Genomic DNA, 17647 nt, shown 5'->3' with positions numbered 1-17647 from the left:
GGACACTGCTGATGCAATGGGAGATGAGGCAGGACTAGGAAGCAAGAGGGTGAAGGTTAGGGGAAGACTGAATGGGGTTGTTCTTTCAGATATGAAGTGTGAGGGTTGGAGGGAGTGTGGTGGTTCCTGCCTCATTATATCAGACCAGAAGAAACAACAGCTGCTCTTGGCTTCCTTGGAAGAGTTTCTAGTCACTCAGCCTCCTTTTAGTTTGGGACCTATCTTTAGCTACCAAAGCATTTTAATTTTTGCAGTAAGTTTCTCGCAGGCCACAGGAGTAGAAAATGAGTAGAAGAGGAAGTGACCCATGAAATATTTGCAGAGGTGATGTTTTGTGTGTGTTCTGCTGAAGTGTTTCATTCAGTATATTAAATATTTATATAGCCCTGCAGTCACTATTAATCCAAGTAGTCATGTTTTCCCTAGCCCACCACAGATCCTTACCTTATGGTCTCCCCCTTTAAATTAATCAAGGTGAACATACAGTTGTCATCACTGGAAAATAGTTTATTATTTTAGAAAATACAATCTATTTCTGCCAGAGCTGGATGTTGCTAAAAATATTGAGAAGGTTAATGTTACGTGAGCTGTAAACATTTTCTTTAACAGATATACGGGCAAAAGAGGCAAACTGAGGATCAGTTGATCCTGTATTTCCGTTGGTAATATGTGATTCGTTCAACACTGGAATGCCACATGCAAAGCGTTTACTTTGTGATCAGAAAAATCCTTACTTTTCCAAGAGCATGGGAGGAAAATTTTTCTCTTTGATTTGATTTGACATACTGATACATGTTCCATATCTATGGGTATGCATTATTAATAGAATACAACTTATCCTTAATGGTGGTCTATTTTTCATTTCTCTTCATATTTCCTAGCTCCTCTCTTCTGTCTGATTTCTGTCAGGTTTTTTCCCTTTTCTTTCCCATTCTGCTCCACTTGTGTATACAAGGGTAGCTTGGCAGATACTCTGCTTTGTAGGCAGCCACTCGTATATCCGGGCACCGAAGCTAATTCTTAGCTACGACAAGCAGAGGTTCATCATGCTGCCAAGTTCAGCTTTGCGACAAGCAAGTGTCATTCTGAATTCGTGGTCTCCACTGCCCAACCCAGCCATACTCCTTTTTTTCCCTTCTCTTCTCCCAGAAATACTGCTTCTCTTTTGTTTGTTTGTTTTTTTCAGGTGAGAACAAGAGATTTGGTACCGTAATACTAACATCTGCTTTGTCTCTAAACTCAGTATCCTCTTTCCATGTCGGCTCCTAGTTAACTAAGAGGTGTAAATAGCTAGTATCCTTTCTGCCTAAACTGGACCAGGATCCTCAACACTTTGGTCTGTTAAGAAACTGTACAGTAAGGAATTGAGACAATTGCAGAAAACGTAAAAATACAGAATATTTTACATCCATCACATTCTTTTTTGCTTTTATGACATTTGCCTCTTCCTAACCTCCCGTCTTCCTGGACTCTCATCCTTTTATTCTGTTTTTAAGTGTCGTTATCTCCTGGGGGAAGGAGAGGGATGATTTATCTCTTCCTGCTGCTCCCCGTTCCAGATATCTGCCTGAACCCAGGCCTCCAGAATGTAACCATATTTTGCCCAATCATCCCTGCTTCATGCTTCACTCTGCTTTCTTATCTTACTTTATGTTAACATTTCCGTCCCTCTGTCTCTCGTTTTGCTTCTGCTGCTCCTACTAGACTACACACAAAGCTTAAATGAAAGGAAATGAAAGACGGACTTGTCTAATGTATTTTTAACCATCACCTCCTTTCTCCTCTACTTAGTTTCATTAGATGAAATGTAAATTATTTTGCACAGTCTTCTGTAATGAAGGTATTTTTCTTGTGTTTCTGTTGAACAGTCATGTTAGTTGTTGGATATGTTTGTGTAGACAAGAGAAGAAGACAACAGTGGTCAAAGAAGTGTCTCTGTTCACTCTAAAAACCTAAAGTACTGTAAGACTGCAGTGGAAAGCAATATACAATAAATATAGTTGTCTGCATCATTGTTGATAGTTACACTTTATTTCAGCTCTACGCTGTTTATCAAATTAATAACTGTTACCTGCAAGCCTGCATTCAGACAAAAATTAGGGAAGAAGTCTAAGTTGTTATTGGTGCCAGAGCTGCAGAGGATCTGGCTGTGGGTATTGGTAGCTAAGCTATCAAATTGCCTTTGAATTTAAGAGAGAGAAAAGTCACATTCCCAAATACTGCTTTCATTGTAAGAGATGGTTAGTTGTTAAAGCCACTAAATACAAGCTACAAATCGGCAGCTGAAAGTTTATTTTTCTTGGCTGAACTCTAGGGATTTTTTTAGCCCCATACCTCTCTGCTTAGCTAAATCATATAAATAGCAGATAAATTCTTTTTAATTCAATCAAGTAGGTGCCCCTTAGAATCAGTGACAATACTAAAAAATACACTGTGTTCCTGTGTTTTAGTTCTGGACTGAAACCTTGCCAGAAACATGCCTCTTGAACATTTGCCTTTTTTATAATCCAAATAACAGTTAAGGCAGTGTCGATTTACAGACATTCAGTCCAAAGGAGTCCAGAGCTAGTGGGGTGTAAACTGACCCTGCCAGGTAGAAGCAGTGTAATAAACAGCACAGGACAAATCCACATTTATTTTTTCTCCAAGTAAAGGTATTATATTAGAACATCAAACTGTATACATCAATAAAGTAATTTTGCGATTGTAGTAGAGGAGGGTGGATTAAAGACTGGATTATTGTCTGTGCTGAAGGACTTCTGCCAGTCCAGTCACAGCAAGCATCGTACAGGCTCTTTCTGAGACTGGTCTGGGGGTTCTGTATTTCCAGCTATACATAATTCCCATCACACTTGCTATCACAGCTGTATTACAAGCAATTAAACTGTAAGGCAAGACCATGCGAAGAACATCTTGATCAAATTACAGTGTCAGATGAGACAAGAAAAAACAAACCCCAGACTGGACACTAAGGGAACCTCTGATAATATACATAGAGGAAATTATATTGCTTTGAAAATACAACAGGATGTAGATCTGATAAGAGGCTCTGGCAGGCCTTTAATATGTGGCAGTTCTAGACAACTCATTTTAATTGCTTGTGTTTCTATCTTCCACTTAAAAAGGAAATACATTTTTCTGAAAGGATACTTAATGCACTACAAAGGCAATTATTACTTTTGAAAGTGCATTTGGAAGATGATTACAAATCCCTACAGAGGCTAGTTGCTAATTTGCTATCCCAGGCTGTATTTCAGAGATTTCAGATAAACTCCTGAGTTGTTTAGTAACAAGAATGAAAATTGAAAAGCTGCATTTGTTCCATGGCAACATACATGTAATAAATTACAAAGTTGTGCATAAAATGCTTAGACATTTGCTTTCTTGCTGCACAGCATTGGATTAAGTTTTCTCATACCATCACAGGGGGTAAATATGTTGATTGCTGTGTTGATTGTCACCGTTTTTTTCATGAAAAGCTTTCTTGTGTTTTGAGAAAGTGTTCACACTGCCAAAGAGCCAGGGGCTACTACTGTACACTTTGGCATGCATGCAGATAACTGAAAACAATGAAGAGAGACATTCGAAGTGAAAGTTGAGACATTTGTTTTGTTATTGCTGTTTTCCTTTCACTGGTGTGTGGGTACATTTTGATACATGTCAATGCCCATATAGCCGTATGTTAAGTGATATTCATCAAACAGGTAAAAATGTAGAGATTTTACTTTAGGCAGTGTACAGATAGCAAACCAGCAGTTGTAGATCTGGTGGTGACCACAAGTGCCCCATTTTGTTAGTTAATTTGTGGACCAACAAAGCTTCTCTAGAAAGTGCTTATAGATCCATTTTTAAGAGTATTTTGAAACTTGTATAGTCCATAAGCATTATCAGGAAGGTACTGCAGGCTAGAGACATTTCTTATGTCTTAAGAATCATGTTTGTCTGAAGAATTACTTTTTTGTTTTTCAAGAACAGAGCTGTATGACAGTTGCATAAAAGCACTCATTACCAGTAACTGACTTTCTTCTTTTCTCTGTTGTCTCTGGTGAAATTAGTTATTTTCTGATTTCTCACTGACTCTTTTCACAACAGAATTTTCTTGTAACATTTATGGTTTTCCTGCTTTAGAAAAATGAAGTGCAGCATATAGCATAGTGGTGATCTATACCCTTGGAAAAATGCTTCATTTCTCACTGTCAAATCATTTTATTTGATTGTGAAGTCTTGACATGGTGGTGTTTCTCCATCAGATGGTAAAACTTCCACAACTCTTCTGCCAACAAAAGTGGCTCCACTGTCCTCCTCAAAACTGGCTCTTGCCCTGGGATAATGAGCAAGATTTTCAGCTTTTTATTTTATTTAGCTTTCAATAAGATCTTGCAAGCTTTGGTGGTTAAACTCCTTTACAGGTGTAAGTATATATTTGACCGAACGGTTTTCACCAGACGCAATACTATGTTAGGAATTAAGTTAAACTCTGCTTTCCTGGGCCAAGTTGCCCTAATTACAGTAGAGTATGCTTTAATGAGGTTTCTTCTAAGGTACCTCTGCCTGATATGGCAGACAGCCCAGAGGCAAACTTCAGATCCCAGTGTCAAGAACTGATTAGTTGCTTGTCTGCAATTAACAGTTGGGCTTCAAGGTCTGGATAGAAAACTAGAAAAAGACTCTCTTTCAGCTTTTGTGTTGAATACAGAGTTGTTGACCTTTTCCAAAGCAGATGTAACTCAAAGGCCAAATATCATAGACTTATCACGTAGCAGATACTCCACAGAGTATGGACAAAGACGACAGTGTAGATTAAATTAACTCAAAGTCTTTCAATTAGTTGCACATCAAAGAATGATCAACAGAGGGTGGGAGGCATTTGATAAGGAAAGAAAAACAGAGAGGGGCCAACAGTATAGTTCATATAAAACAGATCTTTTCACCTTAGGGTAAAAAGAGTGATAGATTACTGTATATATAAATGAACTCTGCCGTCTTTCTTTTAATTGTTTGAACCTGTGAGAGCTAATGCCAAGCCTGCTTTGCTTGTGTTCCCCTTCATTCTCATGTAAGGTTGTGTATTTTCCAAAACAACAAAGAAAACTTGTCATGGCATAGCATATGAAATATAATTACTAATAATAATACTGAAAAAAAAAATGCAGCTTCTGCTCCTAAAAACTATATCGCTTGTCCCAAACAATGTTCGTGCCCCAGGAAAGAGTTGGGGAAAACACTACAGGAAACCTTCTTTTGTAAATCTTCTTTGTTTAATCAAAGAAATCATTGGTCTTGGCTAGCTCTCAAGGCTAGCTCTCAAGGTAAACATCATGGCATCCCATAATTCTGGCTGCAGGAACACGCTCAGATTCCCCTGGTACAGGCTGTTACACATCCTGACCTAAATACTATGAAGAACTGGAATAGTGACTTGGTTATGAGTTCGGAGATTTTGTTTGGGAGACTTTCTTCAGATATAGTAGTCCACTCTGTAGCTTTTGGGAAGAAATCTGTCAAGTCATAGTACAGAGTAAGATATTTTTGCCTCCTGTCTAGTTGCAGTGATAACAGCCAATTCAAAACTTCTTCTGGAAGACTTTTTTTCCTGACATCTGTAGATGTTTGAATGTGTAATTTATGAAATAGTGTTGTGTTTAGCAACCAGCATCTTTCAGTCTTTCTTTGATACTACCGTTTCAAACATACATGTTCTCTTTCATTAAATAGCTAAAGTTCAAGTGGTTTAAATCTTATTTTTTCAAACTAGAGAATAGCATTACTCACATACCAGAAGGCTAAGTAATGTCTGGGATTTATTAAATCATTCGGCAAAGTTGACCACAGACAGTTGCATATAGAACAAATGCTGGAAGAAAAATAATTTTCTGTGATGATGTTCATTATACTATAACACACACACACTGAGGGCCAAATACTTGGTATCATTTCTGTCGCTACAATTATTATATTTCTTTTTAGACCTTTAACTAACTTGACATTTTTGGTTATAGAGGGTTTGAGCACAGAGGAAATATGTAGTCTTAGATCATAGGAATGATTTTAAAAGATACGTTTAATGTTAATTTGACATCTTGGTAAAGCAGCTAGGGGTTATAATAAGGTAAATATTTATTACTGACTTTGATGAATAGGTAGCTTTTACTGCCAACTTAGTGCTATTGCATACTTTTTAAAATCTTACATTCCAAGTGTATTTGCAAAATTCTGTTGGTGTTGTATTCGGCAAAAAGAGCATTATTGATGCTGGAATTGGGATTGGGGTTTTTTTTGCATCTGTTCCTAGTATTCTGCATACCTGTGAGTCTTTGCCAGTTTATTTTATCAGCCTTTCATAGATAAAGTGCTAGTTGTGAAAAATGCAAAAATATTAAAATGGATGTTATTGATTAGACAATGCTAACCTAAAGCATCAGAAGTAACTGAATAGATGTTCGTGGGAATTTCGGGTCCTTACCGTTTTCTAAACATTAAACTCATTTTCAAATCATAAATTGAGTATCCAAAAATTGAGCAAAGTCAACAGGATGTAATTATTTGCTGTGTAAGACTATAATCTGTGATTTATGTATTATTTACTCTTATGAGCAAAAGAACATCAAACAAAATAACTATGAAACTTTGATAATAAAAAAAGTGACACAAACTTATTCTGCTACAATATATCCTCTTGGTTTGATTGTTTTTTTTTGTTTATATTAAGTTATAATCCAGGGAAAATTTTACACTTTGCTTCGCCTTTTTAAAATTGTATTGTTTGCACATAAAAGGATATTTGTTGTGTGGATTAAGTGGTTTGTGAGCAGGATTGGATTATACATAATTATGTTTTAATTTTTTAGAAGACTGTGGGATGTATTTCCCAGAAGTGAAAAATCATCCAGACAAATATTTACAAAGATGTCCCGAGTCTGTAAAAAAGTGGTTGAAACAGCTGAAGAGTGCTGGGAAGATTCTGCTATTAATTACTAGTTCTCACAGTGACTATTGCAGGCTCCTGTGTGAACATATTCTTGGGTGAGTACAATGTCCATTTCAAATTATATCTGCCAGACAGCAACTGGAGATAAGCTTGAGCTATAGGGAAGTTAATCTGAGTTTCTTTATGTGTTGTGAATTATTTGATCTGAGGTTTCTGATGGGCCTCTCTCTAGCAGAGTATTACAGGGTGCTTGAGTCAAAGTAGTCCATCTATAAGCCTGTGAGCTGTATCTGACCCACAGCACACTTAGATCTTGCATCATTTCTGGGCATCACGATGGGATTGAAGATGACAGGGAGTATCTTTCAGGCCAAAACCCACTACATCATCTGAATCCAAATTTTATCAAAAGTTTTTGCTAGACTGTCTTATTCAAACTAATTCCCTTCTGTGCTTCTCCAATGGTGAGTGCAAGTAGTAGTAGTATTTCATTTCCTTGCAGTAAATCTGCATGGAAAAGCTTACAAATACTTCTTCCTGATGGTGGTTTCCAAGAGTAGTTTGTTCGTGAGAAATGTACATTTACAGATCACAGCAGAAAAGGTAAAACGGAGAGTTCATTGCGCTTGGCAATTGATTGAGATTGTAGCTGCTGATCACAACAGCTATTTTTAGCTATAATGTTAAGAACATGACTGGTCAAGTCAAATTCAGTGAAATTCAGCAGAACCATCACTTACATCCCCTGAAACAAATTAGTCAGTATTGCAAATAGCTAGGTGGGTGACATGGTAAGACTATTTAATAAATTAATCAAAGAAACAAAGTAGTGCCATGCAAGCCAACCTTGGCTATCTGGATATGCAAGTGAACAACAGAGTGAATACAGCAACACAGTAAGAAAACCACAGGTAAGGTGCAAAACAGTGCTACTCTTCCAAAACCAGTCCTGCCAGTATCACTTCTCTTTTGTACTCTCTGGGCTAAATTCTAAATGGAGCATCGGCTGTGCTAGTTCTCACTGCCTTGCTGGGCATTATGCTTCCTCATTTGAAGTGAAAATCTGTCTCCTTACAAAAAGGAATTCTCCTTTATGGGTAAAATGCCTGTGAATTAACTCTTTTGTGTAGATCTGCCAAGTTGTTTTCTGAATGAAAATTTGGTAGAAAACTAAATTCTTGGCCACATATAATGATTTTGGCTTTCTTTTTGTTGGTGAATAATATTTCAGCTGTTTAAGGCAGCTGTAGAGATCCTGCTGAAAGACAGTAAGCCAGGTAGCAGAAAGGGTTGGTTGCCTTTCATAAGAAAGAAAAATAGGTGCTCTGCTAGAAAGATACTGGATTGCTCTCTCTTTCCACAGAAGTGTAGGATGTTCTACATTGTTTATTACAGTCATATTTTCCAGTGACTCATGCAATGTGGCTTCCAAGATGCCTGCTGGACAACTGAGTATGGACTCCACTGTCCGTTAGACATTACTGAAGTGTTTTTTCCCTGAAAATAATTCTAAACTTCTTATTGCTTTTGTTTTTTTCCAGACAATAAGATTGGCACAGCACACCCACGCTGCTTTTTGTGGTACTGGAATATAGTCTAGGTTCACACCTGTTATCTCTGCCCTTAACTTTAATTTGACCAGGCTAACTGCATTTTATTCTTGACATCAACCCTTATGAATTACGTCTACGTAGTCCTTTATTAATTTCTTTCCTTACTTCTTTCAGTTAATCAATATGATACTGAGAAGTTTGGAACTGTATGATTTTACATCCAAAAAACCCCTGTAAGGATAGATGAAAAGCAGAGATACATGTGAAGTTTTAGCCTCTTACTTCTAATATCCTCACCGTGTCACTGCTAACTTTTTTACACTTTATTTAAGAAGTTCCTTTTTGGCTAAGAAATTGTTGTCCGCATAAAATCAGCGCTGGGAAATTCATGCGTAACTGTTATCATTTACCATTTCAAGAGAAACTATCCCAGTTGTGTTCATCTGACCAAGTTGTCCTTAAAGATATTTTGGTAAGGGGAGAGGAAGTCTAAGAGAAATTCTCATTTTGAAATAAAATGAGAACCGTTTCCCAGCCAGAGCACACACATATTGCTGGGATCAGTGTATAAGGCATGTAAACCTATAGAAGCAAGTGCCAGATCATTCACACAAGTAGCAACATCATGGTTGTGATGACTTTTCAGGCTTACCTACCATGAAAGTGCATGTCCAGTTAACTGAGTGTTTCAGTGTTCGCAAGAGCACACCTAAAGACAAGTCACGTAGGCACTGAAACGGAGTGTCGTTTCACCTTTTCATGAATGTGAGCCATCTAAAAGCTAGGAGTTTTGTGAAGCTGATCATTTTGATTCCCTCTGTGGTTAGTGGAAAGAAGACAGTGGGCATCATCATTGTGTACCATAGAATTATGTCTGAAATGAGTGGGATGAATTGCCTTCTAAGAATGTGGATGTTTCTCCATTGGCTTTGTCTGTGGTGTAGATCACTAGCTGTGAATTCAACATGCAATTTTTACATGGCTAAATTTCTATGAGATACATCCTACTCTTTGTCTTAGCCATTTTATTATGTATAATGTTATGTAGTAATGTAACACAAGGTACAGGCTTTGTACATGAGATTTAGTATAATTCAAAAAAAGGCAATAGGTAACACCCCTCTTCACACAAAACACAGGTTTGTCTTCAACAAATCAATAAAAAGTTAATCGAATCTTGTGAAAACTGTTCATTCTGTTTTGAATTTTTTAGACAAAGCACTCAGCACTATCCCCACAAGTCTTCATTGTACTCCTGAAGTGTTGGCTTTATTTTGAAAGTTCAAGCTTAACTTACACGTGGAAGCATTATTTGCACCATATGCTAATTTGAAAAGTTTACCTCTTGATACTTTTCACCTAAGGACAGAAGAGCCACACCTGTTTTCTCAACTTCTGGAATCTCTCACAGAGAAGCTAATTTTAAAAAGACATCATTGTCATATTTGATACTGGTTCTTTTAAAAAAAGTAAAGGTTTACATATGGTAACAACTGGAGAAAAATAGACAATGCTAGAATTTCATTAGAAGAAGGAAATTTAAAGACATTCTATTTTAAGGCTGGAATGTAATGTAGAGCACAAAATAGAAGCTTGACGATAAGTTCATAGGGAGAGCATTCAGCTTTTTTGTTAAGATATCTCAGTTTCCTGGGAGATTGTAGATTATTTGAAAATGACATAGCTAGTTTATTTCCAGTAAACTTCCTGTACTGTTGATAGCATTTTAGTGCCTGTACCCATCCTGGATTTGCCATCTGTGACTTCTTTGTTCCATGCAAGAGTATCCGTCATTTTTTTGGATGTTATAGGCAATAAAGTCACCTAAGCAACAAAACTTCTCTAATAAAATATGTCACAGATGGGGAATGTTTACGTTTTCCAATAATAATAAAAGACCCAACTCTTTAAGCAACATTTGTCTAATTTTATATTTTAGTAACTTCAAAGCTTGTAGGTAGGCATTATTGTTATTAATTCTTGCTAAGGTTCCCAGATTGATGATATAATAAATGAGGTTAGATTCCTTAAAATAAAGTAGACCCTTGCTAGAGTAGGAGTAACTGGCACCTCCAGAAATAGTCTATCTCACAGTAGGACAGATGTCATGAATGATCCCCAAGGTTGCCTATTTTTCCTATTGGCTTTGTAATGTTACTGACTTGTATACAGGTCTCTAAATATACCTAAATATAAATAATTCCCACTTATGTACCATGCTGAAATGTTCAATCCCATTTAAATTGGTGGGATTTACATAGTTCAGATATCAGTCTGTATTCTTATGGACCTAATGATCTTTGAAAAATCTGAATTTAATGATAGGATTCACCTGGCAGAGTAAGAATCATTCTTAGTGGGTGTTCATTTGTGGGCCACATGCCTAACCTTCCTGTAACCAGCGGAGATTTAGTCAGAGCAGCTAGCAGAGTCTGAAGAAAGAGTTCAGCTAACAAAAAGGCATTTCAGCTTTAGGGTACGTGAAACCACCCTTTAGACTTCATTGGCTGTGTTAATTAGGTCTCTGTTGACATCAGTGGCATCTTAGACATCCATTAGGCCTGTGCATCGGATACCAACAATAAAGCATCTGTGTTTAAGTGTCCTTGGTCTTCAATTACTTCCTACCCCATTGCCCTGGTTTGGCTGGAATGGAATCACAGGCCAGCCATACTAGGCAGGCTCAAGTCAGCCAGGGCAGCTGACCTGAGTTAGGTACAGGTGTAGCCCGTACCATAGTGTCGTGGCCATTGTAAAGGGGGGAGGTTTACTGAGGAGAGAGATCTTGTGGGATTTCTGTTGAGGTTCCCTCTGCTCCTCCTCTGGCTGCTTCTCCTCTGGCTTCTCCTGAGGGCTACTCTGTTTGATTTTGACAACTGCGTATTCATTTGGCTAAGTATCTCTCTGTTGGTATTGGTGGTGTTTTCATTGAATCTGTTGCGCTTCTGCCCAGTGGTCTGCTCTCCTCTTCCTAGTTCCCCTTTCTCACTGGTGAGGGTTTGTTGGGTGATAGTTTAGCCCTGGGTACAGGCTAAATGTAGACACCCATCACTTGACTTCATATATTCTGCTTTATAAAGAAAACCCCTGATTTACATCTTTCTATACTTGTCTATGCATATGTTGTTGCCTGAGATTAAAGTATGTGATCTGTTACATGTTCTCCTGAGACTTAAAAACTCCCTGGGCCAAGGAACATCTTTTTACAAATAATGAGGTGTCCTGGAGGTACAGCGCTGTGGGTTCTCAGCCAGCTGTCTTCTCGCTTTTGTGAGCCTCAGGAAAAGAAGGGCAGTAGTGACCCTGAACAAGCATTGGGAGAAAAGTGACAGAAGAAGGTGCTCTAAAGAACAGTTTTGCTATTTTCTTAAGAGTATTTAATGGCATCTTGGCTAATTCATTAGTTTATCTAATTCCATTTCCTTTAATTTTTAGGAACAATTTTGAAGAGTATTTTGACATTGTGATCACAAATGCTTTGAAACCTGGTTTCTTCTCCCATACCCCAAACCAAAGACCTTTCCGAACTCTTGGTAAGTTGCAGTTATGACTGCCTTCTCATCTGCTTACCTCTATCAAAAAAAAAAAAAAAAAAAAAAAAAGTAAAAGAGAACTGGACAACGTATTTTGAAAAGCTAGCATGGGGCGGGGGGGGAGGGATGGACTCTACACAAGACTCTTCCAGAGATATTAGTAAACAATTCTCTTAAGACTGAGGAATACTGAGAAATTAAGAATTACACTGCTGAGGACAATAAAATGGCACAGCTGTGACAGTAATTTAAAAAATTACATTAGCGCTCAGATATTGCATCATTAATGAAAAAGTAAGAATACTTTTCTTTATTGTGCTGACAAGGTCATACAAAGAAAATTAAATTTAGTTCTGGTAAAAAACATAGCAGAAATATTTCAAGAATTCAAAGGAAATTCAAAGAACAGTACAAATAAAATTGCAAGGCTGAAAGAAATGATTTATGATGGAAATCTGACAGTATTAAATGTGTGTACTTTGGCTAAATGATGACAAAGGAGGTGAAAAGGAAGTGCCTTTGTACTCACTTAATTTAATTAAAACAATCTGAAATGTTTGGCAACGTTGTCCATTAGGTAGTTAAGGTTGTAACAAAAGAGGTTTATAAGAAGAGTGTTCATTGAACTACAAATAACAATAGTAACATGGCTGAAGACAGTTAATTTTTCCATATTTTGCTGAATACCTTTATGATTAAGTGTTACCTGAAAATTAATCTTATATCAAAAATAGCATAAGTCAGCATATGTTGAACTGTAGTCTAGCATTTTATGACAGGAAAATTAGCTTTTCCAGCCCAAAAGAAATTTTGCCTGTGGAACTTTTATAGTAAAACTAAAAGGAGCAGCAGAAGTATATATTGAAACTGCATTTTAGTGTTTCACATATTTATATAGGAAAATAAGTAAGAAATACCTTAAATGTGATTTTTAAAGGTTTAGTTCCAATAGGAAACTGCTAAGTTGACAATTTGAGAAAAAATAAGCTCAGAAGGGAAATTGGAACTATTTATATAAAATGGGGAAAGGGGGAAGCAAAAACATAAAGGGTGAAAAAGGCTCAGTTCTGCAAGTATTTTATTTAGTTTCATATAATGCAAATTGAAAATAAAATGTAATTTGCTTTGGATACTTTTTAAACAATCCGATTAGCCTGACTTCCTAAGGAAATCCTGCTGTGTCCATCTGTCAGTAATCCAGCCAGCAACTTTTGAACCTGTTGGCCAGTTACAGTAAATTTAATAGACAGCCAAAAAGCTCCAAGATATTTTGACAAGGGTTTCTTTTGTGCAAACAAGGGCAGAACAGAGGGAGAAGACTTGAAATTACTGTCTCCGTTGAAAAATGTTGTGTAGCGTTAGCCTAATCACCTTATTAGATTGTAAGTACCAATTTTCATGAAGCTCTTTCTTTTTCATGCAAACAGGAACAGCATTGCCTGGAGTCTCTAATGTACTGGTTTTCATTCACTTTGTATTTTGGCATTGCAAAAAGGCTCAAGTGGGGGTTGATCACTCATTACATCAATACCTTATTATTGCAGAATTAAACTTAGTTTCTGTTCTGGAGACTTCACTATCTAAATAGGTAAGGGACGCAAATGTGACTAAAGCAATCATCAGAAAAATAATTTGCTGAAACTACTAACCTGTGGGTGGACTCTTTTTAATATATTTGTATTTGATTGACAGTAACTGGTTTCTTCTGAAAGACCAGCCAAAACATTCAAAGCAAAGAATTATACATATAGGACAGGGTTTTAGAGCTTGTTCAAGAGTATGTGAAGTTTAAACCATCAAAATAGGAGCAATTATATGAGAAAATGTCCAAAATAATATATTTTTTATAATGTATCTTTTGCTACCCTCCTTCTGTGTTTGTCATAACAACCATGTAGCTTCAGGGTAGGTGCTGATAGTTTCACTCAGTCACAGCGGGTACCAAGGAACATAATTCACTTCTGAAACAGCGTATGGTGGAGCTTCTAATACATTGAGAAGGGGGGCTGTGTTCCAGTTCCCAGAACGTTTTTAAGGCTTCCTTTCATATCAGAACTACTGAAAATGAAAAATTTCAGTTTCTAGTTTCTATCTTCTGTTTTCCACTATAAATTTTGGGCAGAGGAAGAGCTTAGACACTGGGCTTCAGACCCTCTCTTCTCTGAGAGCACTGGACATAATATATCAGGCAGACAAAACTTCCTTATTTTTGCCTTGAAATGGGACTAAAACTAGAGGTGGACATCCTAGTAAATATATTCTTAAAGGACAAAGAGTAAACATTTATTAGTGTAATTCAGGGAGAAGAGCCCCAGTAAGTGAACCAAAGCTTGTTCCATGAAGGAATTTGTTGCAGAAAATGAAATTACTGCTTATCAGTCTTATCCATTTCTCCAGGGCTGAGTTTCAGCCATGTCGTTCCATCCATCAGTGGGTCTGAATTACAATACATTCCAAATAATACCATATTCCCTTCTATTCAAAGGCAATTGTGTTATAAATGGACTTAAGGCACAAAATATGGAATGTGTTCTTAATTTCAAGCACCCCAAATGTTGCACTGTGTACTGGAGCTAAAGTTTATTTGTATATAACAGGATTTTTGCTGCAAATGTACTAAGGCAAAGATTCTGAGGTTTACTGAAGAGAATGACAAATTCTTTCCAGTGAATAATTTCAAAAAGGTGACTGTTCAGTACACACTTGAAGGAGGCCAAGAAACAGGGCAAGATGACAAAGAATGCATTGTCTAGAAATGTGATGTCAGATAAGTGCTCTGCAGAAGTGTTTCTTCAGTAGACAAGTAATTTTAGAACTAATCCATTTAGAAACTGTAAAAGCTGATTTTAATTGCACAATTAAAAATGCATCACAACTTCATTGAGTTACAAGACATGCATCATTTAAAGCAACCAAAACACTTTTTGAAATCTTAAAAGATTTGTATGACTACTTTTTATTGAGCTGGGGCACTGAAAAGCACAAAAATCAATTATTTAATTTGCATAATTGTCTTTCAAAGTACCATTCTGTGAAGGAACAGTTTAAATGTATCTTTACAGATTTTAGGACAGATACATTTATTTTTACCTGGCAAAACAGTTTCTGTACTTAGGAGTAGCTTATGTGGCAAAGCACATAGTTTATGAACACAGTGCCATAGAAAAATAAAACTTTACTACCATAATATGAATACCGCGTAATTTACCTGCTGTTCACAAGGTTACATTTTCTTTTACACAGGGAAATTGTTTACATGGTTCTTGAAAGTACTAACAATATCTTGAGCTGTTGGATCTAAGGATCAGGTTGAAAATGTTTGTGTAAATACTATGTTGAGAATGTAGGATTTTTGTTGCTTTCAGCGGTTACATCCAGCTTAAAATAATATATCCTTCAATGAAGGACTTGAAGGAATACAAATAGCAAATACAGTTGTGACTTGTCTTATAATTTGCAGTACACCAAGATTTCTGTAAAATTTGACAGCAGAGCTTTCCCTTTACCACATCACTTGTCGATATCTGTCAAATTACTAGCCTAACTGCCTGTTCTGATCATTGTCAAATATATTTTTTAGAATGCAAAATTAAAATAGAAATGCTAAAGGTAACCCCAAATTCCCTGAAAGCCTTCTATAAGTCTGCCTGTACAGGGAGTTCTCACTTGGTCCTAAATAAACATTTTATATCTTTTATATAAGGAAGAGTTACTGTCTTTTTTGATCTGCTTTTTTTGATAAACTGAAAATGTGTTTCTGATCAGTGTCTGAATGTACAATGCATGTATTTAAGAGCATATATATATCTTCATATATATGTGTACATATATGTACAGGCCAAAAATAATCATCTGTATGAAGTATCAGTGGATGCCATATTTCTGTGAGGTCGAGCGCCCTTATCCAATGCCCAGAGAAACAACCTACTCTCCTTCTCCTGCAGAGAGTCTCAGGTTTTCAAAGCCCACTTTTAATTGCACTTCCAAGCTGTCTGCCTTACTCCAGCACTTGATTTTCTGTCCAGCTTATGGTGCTTCTGCTATGTGGTGTAGCCCCCAATTTGGGAAACTCCTTCAGTCCTCCAATTTTTTACAATTCTCTGGTAACTGCTATTTTAACAACTCGCTGCAGAAGCTTTTTTTCCTCCCTCAGTCATTCTTCTCTAGCCTTTTAAAAATACAGGAAAATGCTATAAACTGAAAGGACCAATTAGAAAAGAAAATAAGGCAACAGGATATAAAATAATGTACTTCTAGGCTGTAGACTCTCTTTGGTTATTAGGGGCTACCGGACTTCAGGAGGAGGTGATCCCATGTCTGCTATTTAACTTTTCTTCTGCCATCTTCTGTGACATCTGGGCTTGGCTATTGCCAGAGATGGGATACAGAACTGGGTGGAGAATCAAGGCTGAACCCTGTATAGCTATTTTTATGCATTTATATTCTAAGGCCTTTTAGGCCTGAGGAGTGGGATCAGGAAGGGAGCGCCTACATTTTCCTGGAAGTTAAATGTGTAAGCCATATAACTTCTTTTTAGGTCATTCTGTTTATTTGAGACTTCTGTGTTTACCACCAGAAGAATACCAAAATACTACCTAGTATATATTTTAAAGACCTTTAGTAAAACTGAGGAATATTTATTAAAAATGTGGACATCTTGAAATAGATCATATTGCACCATTACAAGGGAATATATCACTTCAGTAGTCTTGCATTGTTCACTTAGTTGAAGAACTTAAACACTATCTATACAAAATTCTGGTTAAATGTTTAACCAAAACACATTGAATTGAGTCTACAATATAGCTCAGTTGCTATAATTGCTATTACAGCTATCTCAGTTGCTACCTCTACAGTGAAGGCTGCTGTGATAAGAAAAAAAACATTGTGGTTTGTTGTTTGGTGGCTTTTTTTTTCTTTTTTTGTATGAGCCTGAGAGGTTAAAACTCAAGAAAGCTTGTCTGCTCTTTTTGGCTATTTTAGTTGTTCCAGTCACCTCTCTTTACCAATCTTGTCTTGCTTTAGATCATTGGAACTTCACATTTAAATGTAGATTTAAATTTAAAAATAGATTTAGCCTTTAGCTCATCATAGATATGACAGCACAAGTGTTGGTGTTTTCATGCAGACTTGATATTTGGCAGAGAGCTCGCTGTCCTGATAGGAACTTGGTCTGTTGCTGCACCTCTGAATTCTTCCCCAAATGTATGGCTTGGAGTCCTCAGTCTGCAACGATGGCCATGTTTTCCAGAGATTCGGTGTCTACTGAATTCCTCCAGGCACAAGTCATTGATGGGATTAAATAGGACTTTTTCTTCCATCATTTGACATGGATCCCTGGTACATACTTGTCACTGGACACTGAAGCTTGGATGACCACTGCTTCCCCCACGAGCAGCAGAGGGGATGAGGGGAGGGAAAATCTCCTGACCTAAATGCAGAGAGGCGTGTGTGAGACAAAGATGAATCAGAGAGGGGCTGGAGGAGCCAGGTGATGGGAAGGGAGAGCATAGGAGGAGGCAGAGTTAAGAGCAGAGCAGCACATGTAAACACACAGAGGAGAGGGATTTCACTCAGATGGGGTTTTCTGAATACTGGCCAGTCAGCCTCACCTCCATTCCTGGGAAGGTGAT

General features: G+C 37.1%; 1 protein-coding gene across 2 annotated transcripts in view; it reads left to right on the top strand.

Moving 5' to 3' along the window:
• Nucleotides 1–17647, top strand: part of NT5DC1 (5'-nucleotidase domain containing 1) — a 153892-nt gene that overhangs the window by 95581 nt on the left and 40664 nt on the right. For both annotated transcript variants that reach the window (XM_086461285.1, XM_086461284.1), the window contains 2 exons: nt 6849–7023; nt 11917–12014. In XM_086461285.1, coding sequence (XP_086317411.1) covers nt 6849–7023; nt 11917–12014 — 273 coding nt within the window. The remainder of the gene's footprint in view (nt 1–6848; nt 7024–11916; nt 12015–17647) is intronic.

The sequence above is a fragment of the Leptosomus discolor genome, chromosome 2, assembly GCF_034619465.1.
Source record: "Leptosomus discolor isolate bLepDis1 chromosome 2, bLepDis1.hap2, whole genome shotgun sequence".
NCBI classification, from domain to species: domain Eukaryota; kingdom Metazoa; phylum Chordata; class Aves; order Leptosomiformes; family Leptosomidae; genus Leptosomus; species Leptosomus discolor.
The sequence above is the reverse complement of the archived record's forward strand: the minus strand, read 5'-3'. Positions and strand labels throughout refer to the sequence as shown.